Below are 23,058 nucleotides of genomic sequence, written 5' to 3'. Positions count from 1 at the left end.
TTAGGGAATAGCTTACTACAGTGAAAGATTACAACCAAGTTCAGGCTCTAATATGTGTCAGACTCAGCTGAGATTTGAACTCAAATATTCCTGGCTTTGAGGCTAACTCTGTATCCACTATGGCATGGTGCCTCAAAAAAGTCATCAAAGTACTTAGAAAAAATAGGATAATGCAATAGAGTCATAAGGCATGGCAGTTCAATACAGTCTATTCAAGCAGCAATGCTAATGGTTCCGCTTTGAGTGTGCATGTGTGTATGTATGTGAACGTGACAAAGAGAGACAGAGAGAGAGAGAGACAGAGAGAGAAAAAGACACACACAGACACATACAGAAAGACAGAGAGAGAGAGAGAGAGAGAGAGAGAGAGAGAGAGAGAGAAACAGAGACAGAGAAAGACACACAGACACATACACACAGAGAGACAGAGACAGAGACAGACAGAGAGAGAGAAAAAGAGAGAGACAGAGACAGAGAGAGACAGAGAAAGACACACACAGACACATACACACAGAGAGACAGAGACAGAGAGAGACAGAGAGAGAGAGAGAGAGAGAGAGAGAGAGACAGAGAGAGACAGAGAGAGACAGAGACAGAGACAGAGAGACAGAGACAGACAGAGAGAGAGAGAGAGAGAGAGAGAGAGAGAGAGAGAGAGAGAGAGAGAGAGAGAGAATGTACAAGAGCCAGTGAGCTAAGGAAGACAAGTCCTTAAAGCTTGATGAGCAAAAGATTTTTGTTTAAATTCCATGTTTCGATAAAGCAAGGGAGAAAAAGCTACAGTTAAAAAAAAGATGAAAGCTGAGATCTAGCTTTGTAAGTGGACAAAAGGAGGGCAAAGCTTTGCTGAATGAACTAAGAACACCTTGAGTTTCAGGCACTATTCAGACAGTTATAAAAGGCTTCCCTCTTAAACTTGTCAAACCCCTCTGTCACAGTTTCTTCTTCTGTCATCTCTCCAAATTAGTTAGGTTCATAGCAAGTTACATACTTCTCTCTTCATTGTAAAACAAGATTACAGGTTTGTTACACACACCAGCATGTTACAATTTGCATCACATCTGTGATTACTAGGATGAACTGTTCCACATGACTGCATTTGTCTTTTTATTATTAAGAGAAAACTGAATAGATTTCATCTAAGCTTGGAAGCATTACTGCAGCTGTGAGAGAAAAGTAATATACCCCACCTCAGGATTCAATCTTTCCTTTAAAAATGTGTCTTACAATTTATGCTTTTCTAACACAAACATAAAGAAAACATAACATAATCCTCCAAAAGTATTCTATAGAAAGACAGATGGGGATAAAACATTCTATAGGAAGACAGCCTATGGAATATCATGATAAATAATTAGGGTAGTGAAAAGAATGCTGGACTCAGAGATTATAGGTTAGTCAGCCTATGACCTTGTACCTCCCAGGGCTCAGTTACCTCATCTGCAAAATGGAAATGATAATGAGGAGGAGGAGGAGGAGAGCAATACCTCTCTCTCTCTCTCTCTCTCTCTCTCTCTCTCTCTCTCTCTCTCTCTCTCTCTGTCTTTGTATTTTTCTGCTCAGCATGACAAATATGGAAGTAGGTTTACAGAAGTTGAATGTTTAACCTATATCAAATTACATACTGTCTGGAAGGGGAGAGAAGGAGAAAAATTTGGAACACACAGTTTTGCAAAGGTGAATGTCAAAAACTATCTTTGCATGTATTTGGGAAAGCAAACTACCACTTAAAAAAATCTCAAGATAGACAAAACAGAACTTGCCTTCTATCTTGTCAAACTCACCTCCTTCCTATATTTGTATTGAAGGTACCCTTGCCCAGACTATTTTAAGAAAATCCTTGTTTCCCTATCTCTACTTCCTCCTCTCTTCAAACAATGATATTCCACATAGGTGACAAAGGGATATTCCTAAATAATATCTGTGACCATGTACTACCATACTTCAGATGTATTGATGTCAAATTATAAATCCTAGAAGCCTATACTTTCATATAATGAAAAAAGCATTTATGACATACTGGCATGAGATTTTAGTAATTTGAAGCATTTGCCTCTTATTTTTTAAAAAACTGAGCCACATTTTCCAATGTATTTTTGCCATCATCTCCTAGGCCTTTCTTTGCATACACAATTTATTGTTAAGTCTAGTTGAATCTTCATTTATGACATCTCTCATGAATGTCCTTCTCTCTGTCACTAATAACACCGTGGTGCAGGCTCTCATCATCTCATGCCTTGTATTACTGCAATAATTTGCTGATTGGTATCCCTTGCCACTCTAGTTCATCCTCCAGTCAAGTCTTTCCCTACTCTAGTTTATCCTCCAGTCAACTGTTAAATTGATCTTTCTAAAATTCAGGTCTAACTATGTCATCTTTCTACTCAGTAAACTCTAGTGGGAATCTTTTATCTCCAGGATCAAATACAAAATTCTCAGTTTGGCTTTTAAAGTCCTTCATAATCTGGCCCTTTGGTTCTTTTCCAATTTTTTTACACCTTCCTCCCTCTAAGTATTCTATGATCTGATGACACTGGCCTTCTTGCTACTTCTTGCATAACACTTCATACTCTACCTCCCCACTTCACCAAGTGTTTTTACTGGCTGTCTCCCCTTCAGAATTCTCTCCCTTCTCATCTTCTGCTCCTGGCTTATCTAGTTTCCTTCAAGTTCCAGCTAAAATCTCACCTTTGCCTGTCCTCTGTTGATCATCTCCAATTAATCCTATATACATTGTGTTTCTATATAAAGTTGTTTTCATATTGATTCCTCCATTAAGCTTGACAACAAGGACTATTTTTGTTTTCTTTTTAGTTTTTCTTGTATATTTAGCACTCAGCACAGGACCAATAGTAGGTGTTTGTTGATTTCATAACATTTCACAATGTCATTATGCTTTGTAGCAAATAGTGGTATAAAGATCCAATTACACTTTTGACTAGTTTTTAGTTTTTGAAAAATGAATAATTTCAGAAAATATGATTTTAAATAAGTGGAAATGTTTAAAACAGAAAAAAAAACATCTCTGGGCTTTGTGAAACTACTTTTTTTGGTTTAAGTTCATTGTGAGTATTTCAAGATTAAATGATTAAACATCCCAAGTAATGGTGCTTCTTTATTGCTTTTAGATGCATAATGACACCGGCTTCACAAACTTTGATTGACTCTCAATGGAGAAGCTGGAAACCAACATTTGTAAGACTATAAATTCTCTTTATTTTCCAGTCCTACTTATTACAAGACTATCAATAGTGATATGACTCAGCTCTCCTTTTTCACATTAGAGAAAAATAAATATACTTTTGGGATGTGATTAGTATCAACATTTCCTTCTAGCTTTGTCTTACCACTTATAAGATAGTTTTTCAAAAAATAAGATTTTTCCAGATTGATTGTCAAAAAGCCATGTTCATTCCTTATCTATCTGAACGTTTGTATGTAGAACTGTATCCATTTTGCTATAAAAAGACAAATATCATTTGCAAGAGAGTTTGAAGTATTTGCATAGTTTTATTCAGTACATAGTATTTCCAAACTAATTTCCAAATTATATTTTTATAATTAAATAATGCCTTTGTTTTTTTTTTTTTTTCACTTAGGATAAAAAAACCTCTTAAACTGTAAAACTATTTTGGCATAGAACTTAAATATTTCTAAACTACTTTTGTTATTAATTATGATTTAGTACTTAGCCCAAAATAAACAGAAACTCCTTAAAGCAGTTTAAGCATTATATACTTTATTTAATTTGATGAAATGTTGAATTTCTTATGAAAAATGCATTTTCACATAATCACAGAATTAGAAGTGACTTTCAACAATATATATAGTTCAACATTTCATTAAATGATGAGAAAACTACAGTCTAGAGCAGTGAAATGACTTGCCCAAGGTGACAAAGCTAATTAGTGGCAAAAGCGGCACTGGAAACCATGTCTTTTGCTTCTCCCACTAATCTTCTCTCTACCAAAATATACAATCTACTTTTGTTCTTATTGAAAATGTTTTTTGAAAAAAAATTTCCTATAAGAACAAAAATAGATTGTATATTTGTGTAGCTAGTGCATTAATGATTTAAAGGCTAGTTAATAATTAGGAAATTAGGAAAACCCTCTATTGAGAATTGCTAATTAATAAACTATTTTGCTCATTTAAACACTTAAATATATTGTCACACAGAAATCCTGGCTAATGAATAAGGTAACATTAAATTAGTAATATAGGATAAAATTCTATATAAAATCAAAGTATAATTATTTCCAAAGTAAGTTTGCTGCCCAATTTATTTTTATCTCTCTTTTAAAATTTTATCGATATCATTTTAAATCTGTCCAATTAACAAACATTCCCTAAGTGCTAAGCACTCAGTTGCCTGGGATATAAACATAGGGAATAAAACAATTCCTACTTAGAAGGAATTTACATTTTTATAGGGGAGAGAATGTGGTATAATGGATAAAGGAAGTGGTCAAGGAGCTAGAAAGATCTGGATTCAAGTGCTGTTTCATACACATATTGACCATGCAATCTTGGGTCAATGACAACTTTTCAATACTTTATACAAATCTACAAGACTGTAATTTGCAGAGAAGGTGATGACCTACATTAGTAGAGGAAATTTCATCATTCCCTATACCAATGAATGTAGGCATTATTGTGAACTGTGAACTGATCCAGTCTGGAAAGCAGTTTGTCAAAGGGCGATCAAACTGTGCTCACCCTTTGATCCAGAAATAATATTACTAAGTCTGTATCCCAAAGAGATTATAAAATAGAGGAAAAAATTTACATACACAAAGATATTTATAGTAGCTCTTTATGTGGTTGCAGAATCGGAAACCGAGGGGATGCCCATCAATTGGGAAACTGCTGAACAAGTTGTGGAATGTGAATATAAGAGAATACTATTGTGCTATAAGAAATGATGAGCACACAATTGTCAGAAAAACCTGAAAGACTTACATGGAATGATGTTGGGTGAAGTGACTAGAACCAGGAGAACATTACACACAGTAACTGTGCAATAATCAACAGTGATCAACTTAGTTCTTCTCCAACTAATCCAAGACAGTTCCAAAAGATTCAAGATGGAAAATGTTATCCACATCTAGAGTAAGAACTATGGACTCTGAATGTAGATCAGAGTATACTACTGAACTATGGACTCTGAATGTAGATCAGAGTATACTACTTTCACTAATTTTCTTTCTTTCTTTTTTTTTTTTTTTTGTTTTCTGTTTTTGGTTTTTTTTGTTTTGTTCTGTTTTTTTGTTTCTCATAGTCTTTTCCTTTTGTTCTGTTTCTCCTTTCATATGACTAATATGGAAATATGTTTTTAAAATAAAATAAAGTAATGAACATCTTTAACTGGTGATGCCTGTAAATCCCTTCTCAGATGAATGTTTTTAAAATTTTAAAACAAAACACGTAGGATTATAAAAGAAACCAATTATTTTGAAATAAGGCTATCAAATTAATTTTTTACAAAACTCATGGAAAACAGCTTAAGAACATTCTGTATATGCCACCATTGTCTAAATTGTAAGAAAAAAAATGGAATCTAAAAGTGGTAGACAGAATCCTAGATTCATGGTCCCACATCCTAGTTCTTATAAATAACTAAAATAATGGATTTAGTAGAACTAACAACAGATAGATTCCATTCTTAAAAGAACAACTAATGCTGTGAAATTTTTGTGCCTCCCCTCATATAGCTCTAAATGTGTATATATATATATATATATATATATATATATATATTATATATATATATATATATATGACTTAGCTATAAGAGGTCACATAGATATGAAGTCACATTATTTTTTTAAAAATCAGAAAAATAAGGAAGACATTCTTCTTAGATTATGATTAAACAACAAATAAAGATCACAAAGGATAAAATGGGTGATTTTAATTGAATATTTTTTTTTAAATTGCATACAGTCAAAGCTTTAATTAGAAGAATAAGGAATAACTGGTAAAAAAATCTTTGCAGTAAATAAAAATTTCATTTCTAAGACATAAAAGTAATTGATTAAACTTTGTAAGAAGAGCCATCCCTCATTTGATAAATGATCAAAAAAGATATACAAACCATCATCCTTCATATAAAAAAATGCTCCAAATCACTAATAATTAAAGAAATTCAAATTAAAGCTGCTTTTATGGTTCACCTCACACCCCTCCAATTGAAAAAGATGACAAAAAATAAAATGACAAATGGTGAAGGAAACAGGCACACTCACTCAATGTTGACAGAGCTGTGAATTTGTGCAGTAATTCTGAAAAGCAATTTGGCACTCTACCCAAATGTCATATAACTTTTGACTCAATGATACTTCTAGTAGTACCAAAGAAAATTTTAAATTAGGAAAATACCTACATGTAAAAACATATGTATAGCACTTCTTTTTGTAATAACAAATAAAAAAACAAAAGGAGTATCAGTCAATTGGATCATAGCTGATCAAATCATATTGTGCCATAAAAATGATGAAAGATAAGTTCAGAGACATCTGTGAAGACTTTATGAAGTGATGCAAAGTGAAGTGAGCAGAACCAAGATAGAATTCACATAATAACAACATTATAAAGACAAACAAATCAATGATCATGATTCCACAGATTAGTGATAAACTATGCTATCTACTTCTTAACAGATGGGTCATGGATTTAAGATGAAGAAAGAAATATGCCTTTTTGGACATGGGCAATGTGGGGATTTGTTTTGTGTGTGTGTAGTGTGTGTGTATGTACGTGTGATGTTTTTTCTTGAAAGGGAAATGAAATGTTTAATTGAAAAATAAAAGAATTAAAAAAAAAATACTGCAATTGATAAAGATAAGGTTCGAGCTATTGTTAAGGATCAGCTAAAGAAATTTTAGTTACACAAAACTAACTAGCAAAATTTGAAATGCAAGCAGTCCTATTTTATATTTTATGGGCACACACAACTCATTTGGTGGTTGTGAGAGAAAACCTATAAGAATAGTTTATCCACCAGCAGAACAAAAGGAGCTAAATTGAAAAAAAAATTCTCTATAAGACTGTTTCAACACTTGAACATCTCTAACAGTAAGAAAGGCAATAAGAAAATAGGAACAGAAGGGTGAGGTCTGAGTAACACATAGATTTACCTGTTAGATGAGTATGCTATTGTAAGATAATCCCAGAAGGCAGAATTTCTTTTCTGATAAATTCACATTCTTTCTTAAAATTAGGGAACTTTGTAGAATTCTTATTAAGAATTTTAGATTTTTGAGAAATAGTTTTCAGGCAACACAACCCACTATCAGCAGAGGCTTAATTAAACCAGATCCAAAAGGGAAAAGATGGAAAGCATGTTTTAATAGAAAAACATGACATAAGTGGAAGAGGAAGAATCAAGTCAGGTTTCTGCTATTGGCTGTATAATTTTGAACAAATCTCTGTGGTTTCAGATTCAGATTCAGATTCAGATATGTAAAAGTGAAAGTATTAATGCCCAGTCTAATTCCATTATAAGGACGTTGTGTGCCCTGAAAGCTGCATATAATCAAAGTACAATTATTAGTTCAAAAATCAGTTTGCTATCTGTATTTTTCTTTTTTTTTTAATCTATTGGTTCCAATTTTAATCAATCAATATAAACTTATTAAGCACTTACTACATGGTACTGTGCTAAATTATAGGAATAAAAAAACAAAAACAAAACAAAGAGTGAAAATCCCTCCTTAGAAGAATTCGGATTCTAATGGGGATGACAAGTATATATACACACACACACACACATACATATATATGTAATATACACATATACACAGAAGTATATCCAGAATAAATATAAAGAAAATAAACATAAACATACTGTATATATTATAAATTTGTATGTATAATACACATATATGTGTATACATATAATATATATATTCATGCATAATATACATGTGTTCCTCTCGGTGTGTATATATGTATATTATGTGTATTATGTATATACATACACATTTATCAAGATTGGGTAGGTTTAGGGGGATCCAAAAAAGCTTCTTGTAGAAGGTGGTACTTAAAATGCGTCTTAAAGGAAGGGAGGGATCAATGATATGAATGTGAAGAAGGAATATAGTCTAGCCATGGAATAACTGGTACAAATGTATAGTAATAGGAGAAGGAGATGGTATGTTGTGTTCCAGGAAGAGAGGAAAAAGCAGTTAAGCTACACTGCAGTCAGAAGGAGAGTTGAAAAGATAGGTTAGAGTCAGGTTGTAAAGAGATTTAAAACTAAACACAAGAGTTTTGTGTTTTCCTTAGATCTAATAGGTAACCACTTGTCAAATGAGTAGGTAAGTGAAGTGGTCATATTTAATTTTAAGGAAAATCATTTTGGCAGAAGTCTATAGAATGGACTAGGGTGGTAAAAAACTCAAATTAGGTGGAAAAAAGTAGAAAGCTGTTACAATAATCTAGGTGAAAGGTGATAAGGACTCAAGTGCAGAGGTTATTGGTGAAGTATGGGGAAAGGGAGCCAGAAGCAAAAGATTTGGAGGTAGATAAGCAAAAAAAATTTAACTTAAGTTTATGTTGGCTAGGAGAGGGAAGAGGGTTTAGTCAGTTAATCTCGTTAAGCATTCACTAAATGCCTAAAGGGTTGGAAGTAGAAGATCATGCTAAAGAAAACTGAGACCCTAAAAGGATTATAACTTTGAGATCACATAATTATATGTATCAGCATATGTATATATAAAAACACATATGTGTCTGTATATTCATAAATGACAATTTATATGAACATTGTTATTCAGTTTTAGTCTTGTCTCATTTTTTTTGACCCCATGGATCATGCTGTCCATGGATTTTTCTAGATAGATACTTACTGGTTTGTATCTTTTTCCAGTGGATTTTAGGCAAATTGGAGATTAAATGATTTGCCCAGGGCTACACAGCTACTAAGTGTCTAAGATTGCATTTGAACTTTGTTCTAACTCCAGATCTAGAGATATACAAGTAGGTATAAAATACAATATGTCTCCAAACTGATTTCCAGATGGTTGTTCTTGTTGGTTTTTTTTTTTTTTAAGAAGTTCTAGTCAAATAGCAAGTCTTTCCCAATTAAATTATATACTTAGATTTATCTAACATTAGGCTATTGAGTTTAATTCTGGTTTTTGCTTTTATAATCTGTTTCATTGAACTTGTCTATTTCTTAACTAAAATCTTATCATTTTGAGGATTACTGGTTTGTAATATAATTTAATCTGGAAATTATATTCTCCTCTTTTCTACTTGTTTTAATTTCTTTTAAGATTCGCACCTAGATTGACAGTCCACAGAGAGACAGTGTTTTAGAAATATGATCATGGTAGTATTGTGAAGGATGGATTGGAAATGGGAATGCTATGGAAGTAGTTGTTTTTTTTTTTTTTTTTTTTTTTACAAAAACCTCATTTTAATATAGAGATGATTTCTTCTCCAGATGTAAAAAAGATCCTTAAAATTCAAATACAAATTTGAATCTAATACATCTTAATAGGGAAGCTAATTAACCAATCAATTAATCAAAAACCATTCGGTAAGTGCTTATCATATGACAAGCATGGTACTAAGCACTGGGGATGAACAGAAAAAGCAAAAACAATTTCAGGTGTTGTGGAACTTATATTCTAATCAAACAAAAAGTTCCTGCCCTAATTAATAAGATATCCCAAGGTATTCAATAAATAATCATGAATTGTTGAAAACATATAGTAAATATAAATAATAAAAAGTAAAAGAAAAACATTTTCATACATTAGTACTTAACGCAAATATAGCCTTTTCCCACTTTATTTCCTAAATTATTTATTTATCTTTTCATGTTGAAATATTTAACAAAAGAATGAAAATTTAGCACACATAGGAAATAGCAGCTCTTCAGTGATGAAGTCACTGTTAAGTTAAACTGGGCACTAAGACAGATGCTAGTCACTTTAGCTCATTCTGGTATCTGTCACTCTTGATTTTATCCCCACATCAATTACTCACAGAAGGTTTAAACTCCTTGATTAAATTGATTTTTTTTTAAAAAAAGGCAGTTGTATATATATTTTAAATCTTTAGCCAATTTAATATTATTGAGTTTTGATTAAGATAAGATCTAATAAACTATATGTGAAACACCTTGCAATGAAAAGAATCATACATGGCCCCATTCTAAGCATATAGAAATAATCTTATTTGTTAGTATTTGTTAAATTCATAATGATCAAAATTAAAAATACTAAATTGTTTTTATACATATATTCTTAGTAATAATATCAGTAATTAAAATGATAAATAATGACACTTTGGTGAAGATAGGACTGTTTGATTTGGAAGGAAGATGATTAATGTGGATTTGGTCATATGAGTTTGTAGTGACATTACTAGTAATGGAAAGGAAAGACCTAGAAAGAACAGGCCTAGAGACATAGATTGTACAGTCATCAATAGAAGGAGGTACTTGTAGAGGCAGTATTTCAACTCATGTTAAAAGAGAATCTGACCAAGGGAATGAGATTAGAGAAAGTCAGGGACTAATAACTGCACCTTAGTAAGTACCCACACTTTGGGAAGAGGAGAAAGCAGAAAGATTATTAAAAAACTAGGCAATGTTTTTCTGGAGAAAAAGAAAAACTATAAGAGTATGTTATCATGAAGACAATGGTCATGAAGAATGAGACATACATTTTTGGACATGACTAATGGGGAAATTTATTTTTCTTGACTACATACATTTGTTACAAAGGTTTTTGTTGTTTTGTTTTTTGTTTTTTACTTTTTTTAATGGTAAGAACTTGGAGGTAGAGAACATAATTACATATTAATAGAGAAAATAATTTTTAAAAAAGAAACATTTAACATTATCAATATTAAATAGAAGAGTGGTCAAAGAGAATAAAGATAGAAAGAAAGGCCTTGGATCAGCAATAAGTCAATGGTGACAGATCAGAGATTCCTTTGAAAAGCTTAGTAACAGGAATTGGTTTTAGAGGCTAACAAGGAGATTAGTAGTCAGGAAATGAACACATTTATGCACATTGTGTTAATATACAGTATTGTTTGGGTATAGTGATCCCTAATGTGCATGCTTTGCATTAGGTCCCTTAACAAATATATATATATATATATATATATATATATATATATATATATATATATATATATATTTCAAATCCATTCAAGTATACTCAACCACAAACTCAACTTTAACCAGTGACTAGTTCTATGTTCACATAATGAACTAGTAAGCCATAGTGGAGTACTTCTATATACTCTAATAAAATAAATTACAATAAAAGATTGAAAGAGTTAATAGCCTCATAAAAATGGCTATTGTATTCATTTCGTACAAAGATTTTAGCTTGACATTACTCTTTTCATCATACTGTTTCAATTTAGGAAAAAAAGTTACTATGATGACAACCCATCTCTCTCTCATTGTGCATGAACATTAAGGATTATTTTGGTGCCTGAATGTCATAGGAGCGCATAAAAGAGATAAAATTGTATGGAACTAGTTTTGACATATTGGGGGAATGGGCTGAAAAAGGCAAGCATTAGACCAGTATATAAACTATTGGGTTCTCTTTTTCATTATAAACATACACCCTGGTTGCTCTATTACTTGGCATTAATTAACCCTTCTGTTACTTGTTTTTTTAGCATTAAAATCAGGTTATTTGAGGGCTCTTCCACAGTGGCACTTTTGGGGAGAGAATATTTCAAAGGGCTTAGTCTGTTGAACATGAGAGAGAACTGCACAGTGAAAAGGATGCTGGATTGAAAACTGGAGGTACAGGATTCCTATCATGATGCTACCATTTATGATCTTGTGACTCTGGGAAACATTTAATTATTCTGGGTGTCTGTTTCCACATCTGTAAATTGAAAGTGGTGGATTTCTGATTCTAAATCTGTAGAAAATGCTTTAAAGACAATAGGATTCTTAGAATTAACTGGGTGAGAGATTTTGTCCATTTGGATGAGTCATATTAAATTACCAAGTTGGAGACTAGTAATATGGGTGCAACCAACATCTGAACTCCATCTTTGCACAATTTTAGGATAAGTGGGAATCTGAGGACATTAAAGGAAGGACAAGCTGACTATATACATACTGTTGCCTATTTGTTCTGCATAATGGTAATTAAAATATTTTATGAGCTATCTCCATTAGAACATATGTCTAAATCTTTAATCTTGAAATTAAAGTCCATAAATATGAAAGAGAAACTAAATTTGACAAACATCTTGCCATCAACCAAATTATAGTATACCTCTCACTGTTACACTGTCAGAGTTATGTATTTCACACCTTAGAATTTAGATTGTAGAGAAGTGTAAGTCCAATTACTCTATGAAGGATGCAGCCTAAATTATATTTCAAGAGAAAAAAAAAACTTTCGATTATTTTTTTCTACATTGATTCTTCTAGTAGATTCAATCTTTCCTACAGAAGAAGGCTGTCTGCATTATCTGGAGTTTTTGAAACTACTGGCATTCCTCAGACTCTTAGGGATTTTCCCTGTAAATGTGATCTATAAGAGGCAAAAGGAACTGTGCAGAAGAAATATCTAGAAGAAATGAGGTTTGAGGGAGCTGGTGAACAAACATGCCTTCTGCTCCTTGGCTTTGCTCATTAATTTGCATTTATAAAAGAAATCATAACTAGGAAACACGGAAGGAGTCTTTCTTTCACAAAAGTTGTCATTTTTAGCAGAGTTCCATTATCTGAGATTATATCACATAAGTTTAAGAAGGCTAGCACAATGTGAAAAGTCACTCTCTGTGCCTCACTTCAGATTTAAAAAGAAATAATTAAATGGCCTTAAGTAGCACCAAATGCAGAGGAGCAATGTAAGGTTCAAATGAGATAATCTATGTAAAACACTTTCCAAACCATAAAGCATTATATAAATCTAAGCTATTTTTATTATGGGGTGATACGATTTGTACTAAAGATCTCACCAAGTTGCTTTGAGAAAAATACTTTGCAAATCTTAAAGTGCTATATAATTGTGAATTATATCTCGTATGACATATAATTATATCTGCTTATATATAATTATGTATTATAATTATAATTCACGTCATAAACTCTACTCTCTTTGTTAGATGTTACCTCTTAGAAAAAAATTAGATGGGAATCAGAGGTTTTAGAGGTAGAAGTAACTTCAAAAGTATCTTAGTCAAACTGCATCATTTTACAGGTGAAGAAACTAAAAGGCTTGATGGAGATCACATACTAGCAAGCATCAGGGGTGGGATTTGAATCTAGATCTTTCTACTGGATCACAGATATGTGCCTTAACCCATTCCTCCCAATCCTGAGAAGAAAAAAAGAGCTTAATCTTATACTATCAAATAGAATCTTAACACTGGGATGGGTAAAAGAGACTTGAAAGTATCCTCTGCCACAAGTCTCACTCCCAAATGATGAATGGGGTTATCATAGAGTCTTGCCATTTTTGTCTCCAAATAATGCTTTGCCATTTGTACCAGTCATGCTGAATTACCCAGGAGAGTGCAGAGTTTATTACATGTTGCTCTGGGGAGCCAGCAGCTCCTTAACTAGCAACTGACAGTAGTAGAAGCTTCCCAGAGAGGTGAGATGTCAAAACCAGCACACAAATGTGACAGTTAATTTCATTTGCTTTTTTTTTTTTAAAGCTCTAAGTAGATCAAGTTTTAATAAGATATATATCTTTAGTTGTGATAAAGCAGACTCCCTTTTAAAACTCCTGGACCCACAAAGAACATGTCCAAACTAAGTCATCTTATGTTCTTTGCTTAAATGTGGACGTGCAAAGAATATGTACACACTTGATACAGGAGGGAGAAAGAGGAAAATGTCTCTTAATATATACCACATGTCAGGAAATGTGTTCCAGAAACTATTTTTAAACTTCTGAATAAAAGGTAAGGGAGTTTTTAAGATGAAACTTAAAGTTAGGCTTTTCAAGTAAGTTGTTAGTACTGGATTTGTACATACAATCAACTTCCTTACCTTTAGGGAATCAAAGCAGGCAATTACACGGCCATTTTCAACCTGGCAACTTTTGGGGGGATGCGCAAATTTGCATTCTTCATCAGAGCGTGAACAAGTTCCTCTCTGAAACTGTCTGCACACTTCCAGTGTCAGCCATTTTGTGTCTCTCACAGGAGTAACGTTCAAAGCCATGATGAAAAAGAGGTTTAGGTTCTAGGTGTTGCTATTAAGTGAATTATGTCACTCTGATGTCCACCAACTCCAAAAAATAAAACAAAAACAAATCTACTGTTGAGAAGCAAACCACATCCAGCTCTTAGGAGAGCTAACAAATTGATTAATGGAGTCCAATACACACAAAGCAGAATGAGAAGAGACAATTTATCAGCAAGCAGTCACTCATCAATCAATATGCCCCACTTGGAGAAGGTGGGCTGCAATGAAAACATGCTCAGTGTCATCTCTGGCTGTAAAATGTCTGAGTCTCTTGTCTGTCTTTGACACCGTTTCTTACAGAGTGACTCCAAGGCAATCAGACTCCTTGAGAGAATGTTAATTCTTCCAATGCTGCTTTCTTGTATTGGTGACACTGGAAAACAACCCTGTCAGTTGTCCTAGCAGTTTTGTTTTTTCCTTTCACCTTTTTAATATTGAAGTCGAGCAAGTGGCAAATTCAGACGGTCGAGATATCCTCTGCCACACATGAGATCAGGACAAGGTGTTCAGAGTAGGCAGAGACCAAGTTCCCCAAACACAGAAGTGCGTAGGACAGTCGTTTCCAGTAAAAGTGACTTCACAAAGGCACTTTTAAATCATGAACCTAATAAAAATATAAATCAAATGTCAGTTTTCATCCAATCTTACTGGAAGCAATATTTCTAAAATCATCCCCTCTTTTAACTGGAATTTTCTCAGTTTTTAGGTGAAGGCAGTAAAACAGTATGAGAAAAATGCCTCATTTCATAAACTTGCATGAAAAAAGGGATAAGCAATTGAAACACGTATTGCAGAAACAATCCAGGCAGCAGTCCAAAAGCGAGGAATGACTCAACCAGATGAATGTGGTAGACACAATAATTAGGCATTCTGATTCTGAAACAATTCAATCTAATGTGTTTAATCGCCAAAACAATGTATTAGATCCACAGTTTCCAATTAATTTCACATTTAGGCCTACAGATTGTATTATTTCTATTATTTGAGAAGCTATAAACAATTATTTGTGATCTGTCCCTCTTATATAAGGAAGATGCTATCATTTTGATGAAATTCTTCCATCACCTCCACCATTTAGGGGGAAAAAATGTGCTTATTTCATGTCAACAATTTATTTTTTATTTAAGCATCTTATAAAATATTCCATTCTACATAATGATGTTGACATTAAATCACAAGTAAATAAAAAGCGATGAACAACAGTTCATAAAGTTCTTTCTTTAAAATGTTTTTAACATAATATATATATGTATGCATATATATAAACATTTTAGATATTCCAGTGGTTCTCAAACTTTTTTTCTCAGTATCTTCATGTTGTTAAAAAACTATCAAGGATCTGTTCAAAGAGTTTTTGTTCACATAGGTTATATTTATAGCTATTTACTATGTTAGAAATAAAAATAATTTTGAATTTGTAGACCCTCTAAAAAGGTTTCAGAGACCCCAACAATTCTTTGGACTACACTTTGAGGACTATTGCATTAGACCAATAGTATTCTGAGAAAAATAAATCTAGCCACATAAGGCTAAATAAGATTCATAAATAAGGACTAAAAGTGAATCATGGTTATAAATGGTATTTGATCTAGACTGTCATAGAAGTCTTAAATAAAAAAAAATTCATAAAATTGTATCCTATAATTAAATCACTTAGACACAGTTTCTCAAGAGCCATGGATTATTTCATAACAAAAACAGAGGTTGAGAAATAAGGAAACCCAAACTTGATAATTAAAATGCTTGATGATTTTAAAAATATTCTTTTTTCTTGAATCATAAAAATGCATCTAAAATATTTGCTGAATCGATTCATTAAGAGCTTATGAGATTACAACGAACCCTAACTTCCAACTCTACAAGTATTCAAAATAGAAGTTTCCTCTTAAGGAGGAGGGTTAAACCAAAGAAATCTAAATTTCAGTGTCTCTTTTAATCAATTCTCAACTCCTTATTTAAAAGTAGGAACCACAAGTTTTAGCACAAAGATTATTACTACTTAATTAAAATGTGAGTTAATTGCAATTAAGTAAACAACTTTTGTCATTAAATTAACTGCATAAACATTAAAATATTTAAATGCATCCTCATCTTCTACAGTGCAGTAAAGTAACTAAATACAGTGAATGGGGCATACCCTTGTTTTTATTTTCAAGGAGAAGTAATTCCTAAGATTGAGTTTCACTCTATTTCTATACATTTTATTTTCTACCAAAATCTAAACAGAAATTGACTTCCCAATAGTGATCTAACTTTATCAAGCTCAGAAATAAATGGATTTACTCTTAGAGTAAAGACTACTTAACTTTCTAATAATCAGTCACACCCAATAAGTCAAAATCTATTAAGATCTGCAAGTTAGACTCACTTTTGACAGGATTATAATTGTCCCTCACTAAACCAATCTCATCAACATCTAGTCCACATCCCTTACTGCTAAAGTTTCTGAGGCTTCTGCTATGAAAGTTATTGCCTTGATAAAGCCACCAGTTTTAAGCTTCCTCCATCATCAGGATTTAGCCGCTAGAAAACAGAAGGATAGGACTAAGCCAATCAAGCATTCCTTGCACTTCCTTTAATAAGCAGTTTGTCTTTTCACTAAGCTATGGTACGAGTAAAAGGAGAACCTATGAGAAAATATGACACTGTGAAGTCCTCATTCATGCTTCTTTCTTTATTTTTTCTGCCTCTATTAATTTTGAAATGGGCTCAACAGTTTTATGGTCCTAGAATAAGCATCTAGCATGACTAGTAGTCAACAAAAGGTCTATATTTTATCATGGCATCTTCTGTACTAACCTAATGCTGACTTTGGAAATCTAGGGCTTCCCTACTACACCATTATCTTACACTTTTTCTCGATCTCTGCCACAGTTTGCCTATTGCTTTGTCTTTCTTATTCTTTGGCTCCATCAGTCTTTTTCCCCTCACTTCTCTGATTACCTTTCCTGTGATTAATGATCCTTTTCCTTCTTGGTCAACTCTTTTCCTCTTAGCTCACTGGTCTCAGAAGTTCTTCCTCTTTGTCAAAACTACTTTTTTTTTAAAAAGGAGATTAAACTCATTTACATAAATATGAACTGGTAGCAACAACATAGGATGCCCATCTAAACAGGTACTTTCTCATTTACAGGGATCAGTCTTTGACTATAGGAGCGAAAGATGGGAAACATGTTCCACGTCAGGGTTGTTTGCATGTTCATAGGGAGATGTTTCATTAAAAAATTATAAATACATTTTAAAAGGAAAGGAACAGTCTTTAGACATATATTTTTACTCTTTGGTCAACAGGAAGGTATTTGAGTTCAGGGATTGGGCAAGGAAACAAAGCAAAGCATTCCAAGCAACCATAAATTCACTGTGTAGGTGAGTGTTTACTCTGGATGTATTTAAAACTAGGCCTGCCTCTTTCTCTAAAGTACAATAGTAGAGACTTAAATGAACTGATGCTGAGTGAAATGAGCAGAACATGGCAACAGCAAGACTATACAGCGATCAATTCTGATGGACATGGCTCTCTTCAACAATGAGATGATTGATACCAGTCCCAATAATCTTGTGATGAAGAGAGCCATCTACACCCAGAGAGAGAACTGTGGGGACTGAGTGTGGATCAAACATAGCATTTTCATTCTTTTGATGGTTATTTGCTTGCATTTTGTTTTTTCTCTTTTTTTTCCTTTTTGATCTGATTTTTCTTGTTCAGCAAGATAACTGTATAAATATGTATACATATATTGGATTTAATATATATTTTAACATGTTTAACATGTATTCGATTATTTACCATCTAAGGAAGGGGGTGGGGGGAAAGTGGGAAAATTTGGAACACAAGATTTTGCAAGGATCAATGTTGAAAAATTATCCATGCATATATTTTGAAAATAAAAGGCTTTAATTAAAAAAAAAAAGGAGAATGGTTATAATGCCCCCTATCCTGGGCCCTTAAATCCTGAATTATGTCCACGAACATCACAAAGGCAAATTCAATCAGGTGCCAAAAAGGAACTGGAGACTCTGTTTCAATAATCCATAGGGAAAACTGATTTGAAGGCTGTTGGAATCCTTACTAACTGCTAAGTAATTAGAGTTGATCTAATCTTACAAGAAGATGTTTTAGGCAGAACCTGAAACAAGGTACTAAGTAGAACTACCCATAATCCCTCTCTCTGGAAGGAGCATAAATAGGCCAATGGGCCAGTTGGAGAGTTCTGGAGAGAGTGAAGACGCTACAAGTCGAGATTTCAGCAGAATGACATGAAGAGTTGGAGCTGGCTGGAGGCTGAAGAAAGCAGAGGCAGAGGCTGAAGGACCAGACCTTTGGATTTGGCGACATTCGGAGGGAGCTCTTGGAACCAAGCAGAGAGATAGGCCTATGAGCAAATTTCTAAGGCTGCAATAAAAGCTTGGAATTCTCTCCCTGGACAGAAAGATGGAAATAATGCTTTCACAAAAATAGAGCAAGGTCCCAATGAAACTTTTGCAGATTTTGTGGGACGTTTACAAACAGCTGTAATAAGAACCATTGGAGACAATGCAGCAACAGAAATAATGACTAAACATTTGGCTAAGGAAAATGCCAATGAGGTTTGCAAAAGAATTATATGGGGGCTAGACAAAAATGCTTCTTTAGAGGAGATCATAAGACGCTGTGCCACAGTGGGCACAAATGCTTATTATGCCCAGACTATGATGAACATGGAAAGACAAGGTCCTTCTTGGCAGAGGAATTCTAGAGAAACTCGTCGATGTTTTCATTGCGGAAAAGTTGGACATTTGAGAGCTCATTGTAGATATAGAGATAGAGTGAGAAGACGGGGTGAGAGAAAACCCAGAAGCCCATGTCCAAAATGTAACCGAGGCTTTCATTGGGCCTCTAAATGTATATTGACCCAGAGGAAGGAGAGGCAAGGCCCAGCTCTAAAGTATCAATCAAAGGACAGGTGGGGCATGATAGCAGCTGAGGTTACACCCAGAGAGACTTTAGAAATTCAGAACTCTGATGTCATCAACCAACAGAAAAGCAATCAGGATTACAGTTGGGAAGAATACAGGCCTTTTAAGACAACAAGACAATATCCAATGCAAACAACTCCAATGTAATTACCAGATGATGAGGAGAAATCCCAAATTTGGTAAATAGAAGGGAATTAGATTAACTGCTTGGGGAAGAGGATCTGCTTATATTTCCACAGATGAAGAAAGAATCAGATGGCTGACAATGAGATTGTCAAAAGGACTCTTAAAATCTTCAGAAATCATTGGATTTCCTAACACAAGATGAAACTATTTCAGTTCCTGAAAAACCAGCAAGAATCATTGGGTTCCCTGAGATGAAAAATTGTTGATGAGACCTTTTGCAGTACTTCAGAGCTTACAGGAATTATTAGATTCCTGGCACATGAACTAATGGACAATGGAATCCTATTGGACTGTTTCTAGGACTTATGGACGTGTAAATTTTTAGGTTGATTCATGTTGTTACATTGCTACTAGCCTGTGTTATATTGCTATGTACTTATGTAAATTATGTATAATGCCTCCCATATTGATGGATTTATGTATACCATGTATATCTGTTACAAAGTTCTGGCCCATATTGATGGATTTATGTGTACCCCCTCAGAAACCCCTTATGTTTTAAAACAAAAGAAAGGGGGAGATGTTGGAATCCTTACTAACTGCTAAGTAATTAGAGTTGATCTAATCTTACAAGAAGATGTTTTAGGCAGAACCTGAAACAAGGTACTAAGTAGAACTACCCATAATCCCTCTCTCTGGAAGGAGCATAAATAGGCCAATGGGCCAGTTGGAGAGTTCTGGAGAGAGGAAGACGCTACAAGTCGAGATTTCAGCGGAATGACATGAAGAGTTGGAGCTGGCTGGAGGCTGAAGAAAGCAGAGGCAGAGGCTGAAGGACCAGACCTTTGGATTTGGTGACATTCGGAGAGAGCTCTTGGAACCAAGCAGAGAGATAGGCCTCTAAGCTAACCGGGCTATATTGGGATAATAAAAGATCTGAACTTTTATCACCTGGCTGCGTTTTGAGAAGAAAAAGATCACCACATTTTGGCACCCGAACAGGGACCGATTCAGATCCTTGAACTAGATCACAACAGAAGGCAACACTGACAAAAAAAGGAGCAGATGCAGACTTAGTGGACACTGGCAACATGTTCTTTCCAGGAATAATAGGAAGCTAGAACTTCTCCCTCCTATATCTTTATGAAAATGTTGATTATCAATTACTATGAAGCTTGCTGGCATTAAACCAGTTGATTAGAATGCCTGCCTTGCAAATCAAGAAGTTTCTGTTAAAGAGATGCTTGGGATTGTCTCAGTCACAGTGTAACTGCCTCTTCTTAGCACATTGCTGTGGTTTGTCTCCACTGATTTCAAGATTGAAAGAGTAGAAAAACTAACATCAATTTTGTTTCATCCTTCCTTGACTATGCCCTCCCAATTCTCAATTTTACAGAGCAGGGGAGGCAGCAGAGTTAAAGAAAATCCTAATTGGCAAATAACCCAAACATTATATTTGATTTTGAAAATGTCCTTTAGTTTTTATATTTCAGCTATGTATATCTGGTGTCCTAGAAATTCACTTTTTAAGAAGATGTATCCACACTATGAAATTTGTATATAAAGTTTATCCATTATGACTCCTACACAATTATCTCCTTGCAACCTCCTCTACCATGAAGAGACCAATCTCTCTTAGCACTAATCTAACTTTCAAGATATTTCTTGGAGCAGGGTCATTGTTAATTATTTTTGGAAGGGCTTTTCTTTTAAAAAAGAAAGTAAAGGGTAAAGTAATAATGATTAAGTATCAATTAATCAATAAGCATTTTTTTTTTAATGCTTCAGTCTGTATTCAGACACAATCAGTTCTTTCTTTGGGTATGGATAGCAATTTTCATCGTAAGTCCTTCAGAGTGGTCTCAGATAATTGTATTGCTGAGAATAGCAAAGTCATTCACAGCTGATCATCCCAGAACTTTGCTATTATTGTATACATAGTACATTTCACTTTAGTTAAGCCTAAAGAGACCTTTATCTGTGAAACTTAGTAACCAAATTCTTTTTTTTTAATATTTTTTTATTTTCTCCAGTTACATGTAAACCAATTTCAATTTTTTACATTTATTTTTAAAATTTTGAAGTCCAGATTCTCCCCCTTTCTCCGCCCCTCCAACAATAAGCACTTATTAAGCATCAACTATGGATCAAGAGCTATTCTTGGTTCCAAAGATACTAAGAAAAAAATCTCTGCCTTCAAGATTCTTGTGTTCTATCAAAGAAGATAAAATTACATAAATAAATTTATATAAAGAGATACAGGATGTTCCAAAAATCTTAGTGCAATTTTTAGCTCTAATAGCTTAAAATTGCATTAAGAATTTTAGAATATCATCTACACTTCTGTATACATGTATTTATAAATATAGGGACACTATTCAAACAGATATATATATACACACACACACACACACACACACACATACCAAAAATACCAGGCCAAATACCATACCAAAAAATACAAAGCCATTTTGGAAAGGAGAACATTAGGTGCTGGGGGAATCTGGAAAAAAATCTGGTGTTTTAAGTTGAAACCAGGGATTACTTAAGCAGCAATTAGGTGGGATAGAAACTTCCAGTAGAAGAGAATAGGTGCTATTAAAAACCTAAAAAAGAAAAGATTTTCCCTCAGACAAAGCTTTATAGCATAATAATGAAAACCATTATTTTGGACTTGAGACCCAGGGCCTAGCCTCCAAAGAGAAGCATTTGAGAATGACTGTTGGTGTACCTTGTTGTTGTATCTCACCGCTTGATCAGCACTTGATTTATTGACAGGAGAGTCCTCTGTGGTTATATTTCTGCCAATATTCCTGTAATAGCCCCATCCTCTCCAGACTGCACTTGATATAACAAGCTTTGCTATTCTTTTCTCAGTTTCTTTTCCAAAGTTATGACTGGAATTTGAGGCTAATGGAATGAGCTACTCAACTCGTTTCTGAAATGCTGATGGACTTGCTGTTCTGTTTTAAAAACCTTTCTTATAGACTTCACTTTATTGATTGTATTTAAGTTATTCCCAACTGTTAGATTTTCAGATGATTATGCCTTAAAAAAAAAAAAAAAACTATCCTAAAAAATATTATTTTATTTTCTTTTTCAGATTCTGAATACTCTATTCCAAGGAGAATTTTACATTTTGGACTCTTACTGATACTGATACTGAGAAGATGGAGGCCATTGTCCTACTTAGCACCTTTGAAATTGCCTTCTCCATGTTTCCAACCACTCCTAATCTGATCCATTCTTTCCTCCTTTTGGGGGGTGGGAGAAAGGCAATTTATAGTTTACAATTATTTACACCCTCCCCCCCCCACCGAAATAATGATTATAATGTCAAGCTTGAAACTGAGGCTGGTGAAAATTTAAGATCATATTGAGAAAAATAATTTCCTGATATTTTAGTTCTCTAAGTTTGCTTTTTTGTTCACTAAGGCGTATTTTAGTTGACTAACAAACATTTGGATAGAAAAATATCGATTGAAGGATGGTAGCAAAACAAATTTTCTGAGCCAGACAGCTCTTCAAATTTTATTTATTAGAGGGATCTGTAGGATACCTTTAATCTTTTTCATAAATCACAATTTATTAAGAAAAATAGACATTTTTGCAATATTTGTAAATCAAACAAACAAACCCCCAAATCAGGTGTTCATCTCCGCCTATGACTGTGTCATCAAACACAGTTCCTCCTGTTCCCAGCTATTTAAAGAGTCCATTTTAAAGTGATACTAAATGCACTAGCTTCCCTGGATCAATGACTTGGCTGCATCATT

At 33.7% G+C, this 23,058-nt stretch overlaps 1 protein-coding gene across 11 annotated transcripts in view; it reads right to left on the bottom strand.

Moving 5' to 3' along the window:
• The window catches only part of MBNL2 (muscleblind like splicing regulator 2), a 181,107-nt gene that overhangs the window by 111,506 nt on the left and 46,543 nt on the right, over positions 1–23,058 (bottom strand). For 10 of the 11 annotated variants that reach the window (XM_051984025.1, XM_051984027.1, XM_051984029.1 and 7 more), the window contains exon 2: positions 14,003–14,804. The exons of the other annotated variant lie outside the window; for it this stretch is intronic. In XM_051984025.1, the coding sequence (XP_051839985.1) occupies positions 14,003–14,176 (174 nt within the window). In that variant the 5' untranslated portion in view covers positions 14,177–14,804. The remainder of the gene's footprint in view (positions 1–14,002; positions 14,805–23,058) is intronic. 11 annotated transcript variants of the gene reach the window in all.

The sequence above is a fragment of the Antechinus flavipes genome, chromosome 3 (genome assembly GCF_016432865.1).
Source record: "Antechinus flavipes isolate AdamAnt ecotype Samford, QLD, Australia chromosome 3, AdamAnt_v2, whole genome shotgun sequence".
Classification (NCBI taxonomy): Eukaryota; Metazoa; Chordata; class Mammalia; order Dasyuromorphia; family Dasyuridae; genus Antechinus; species Antechinus flavipes.
Note: the sequence above shows the minus strand (reverse complement) of the source record. Positions and strands in the feature narration are given on the sequence as shown.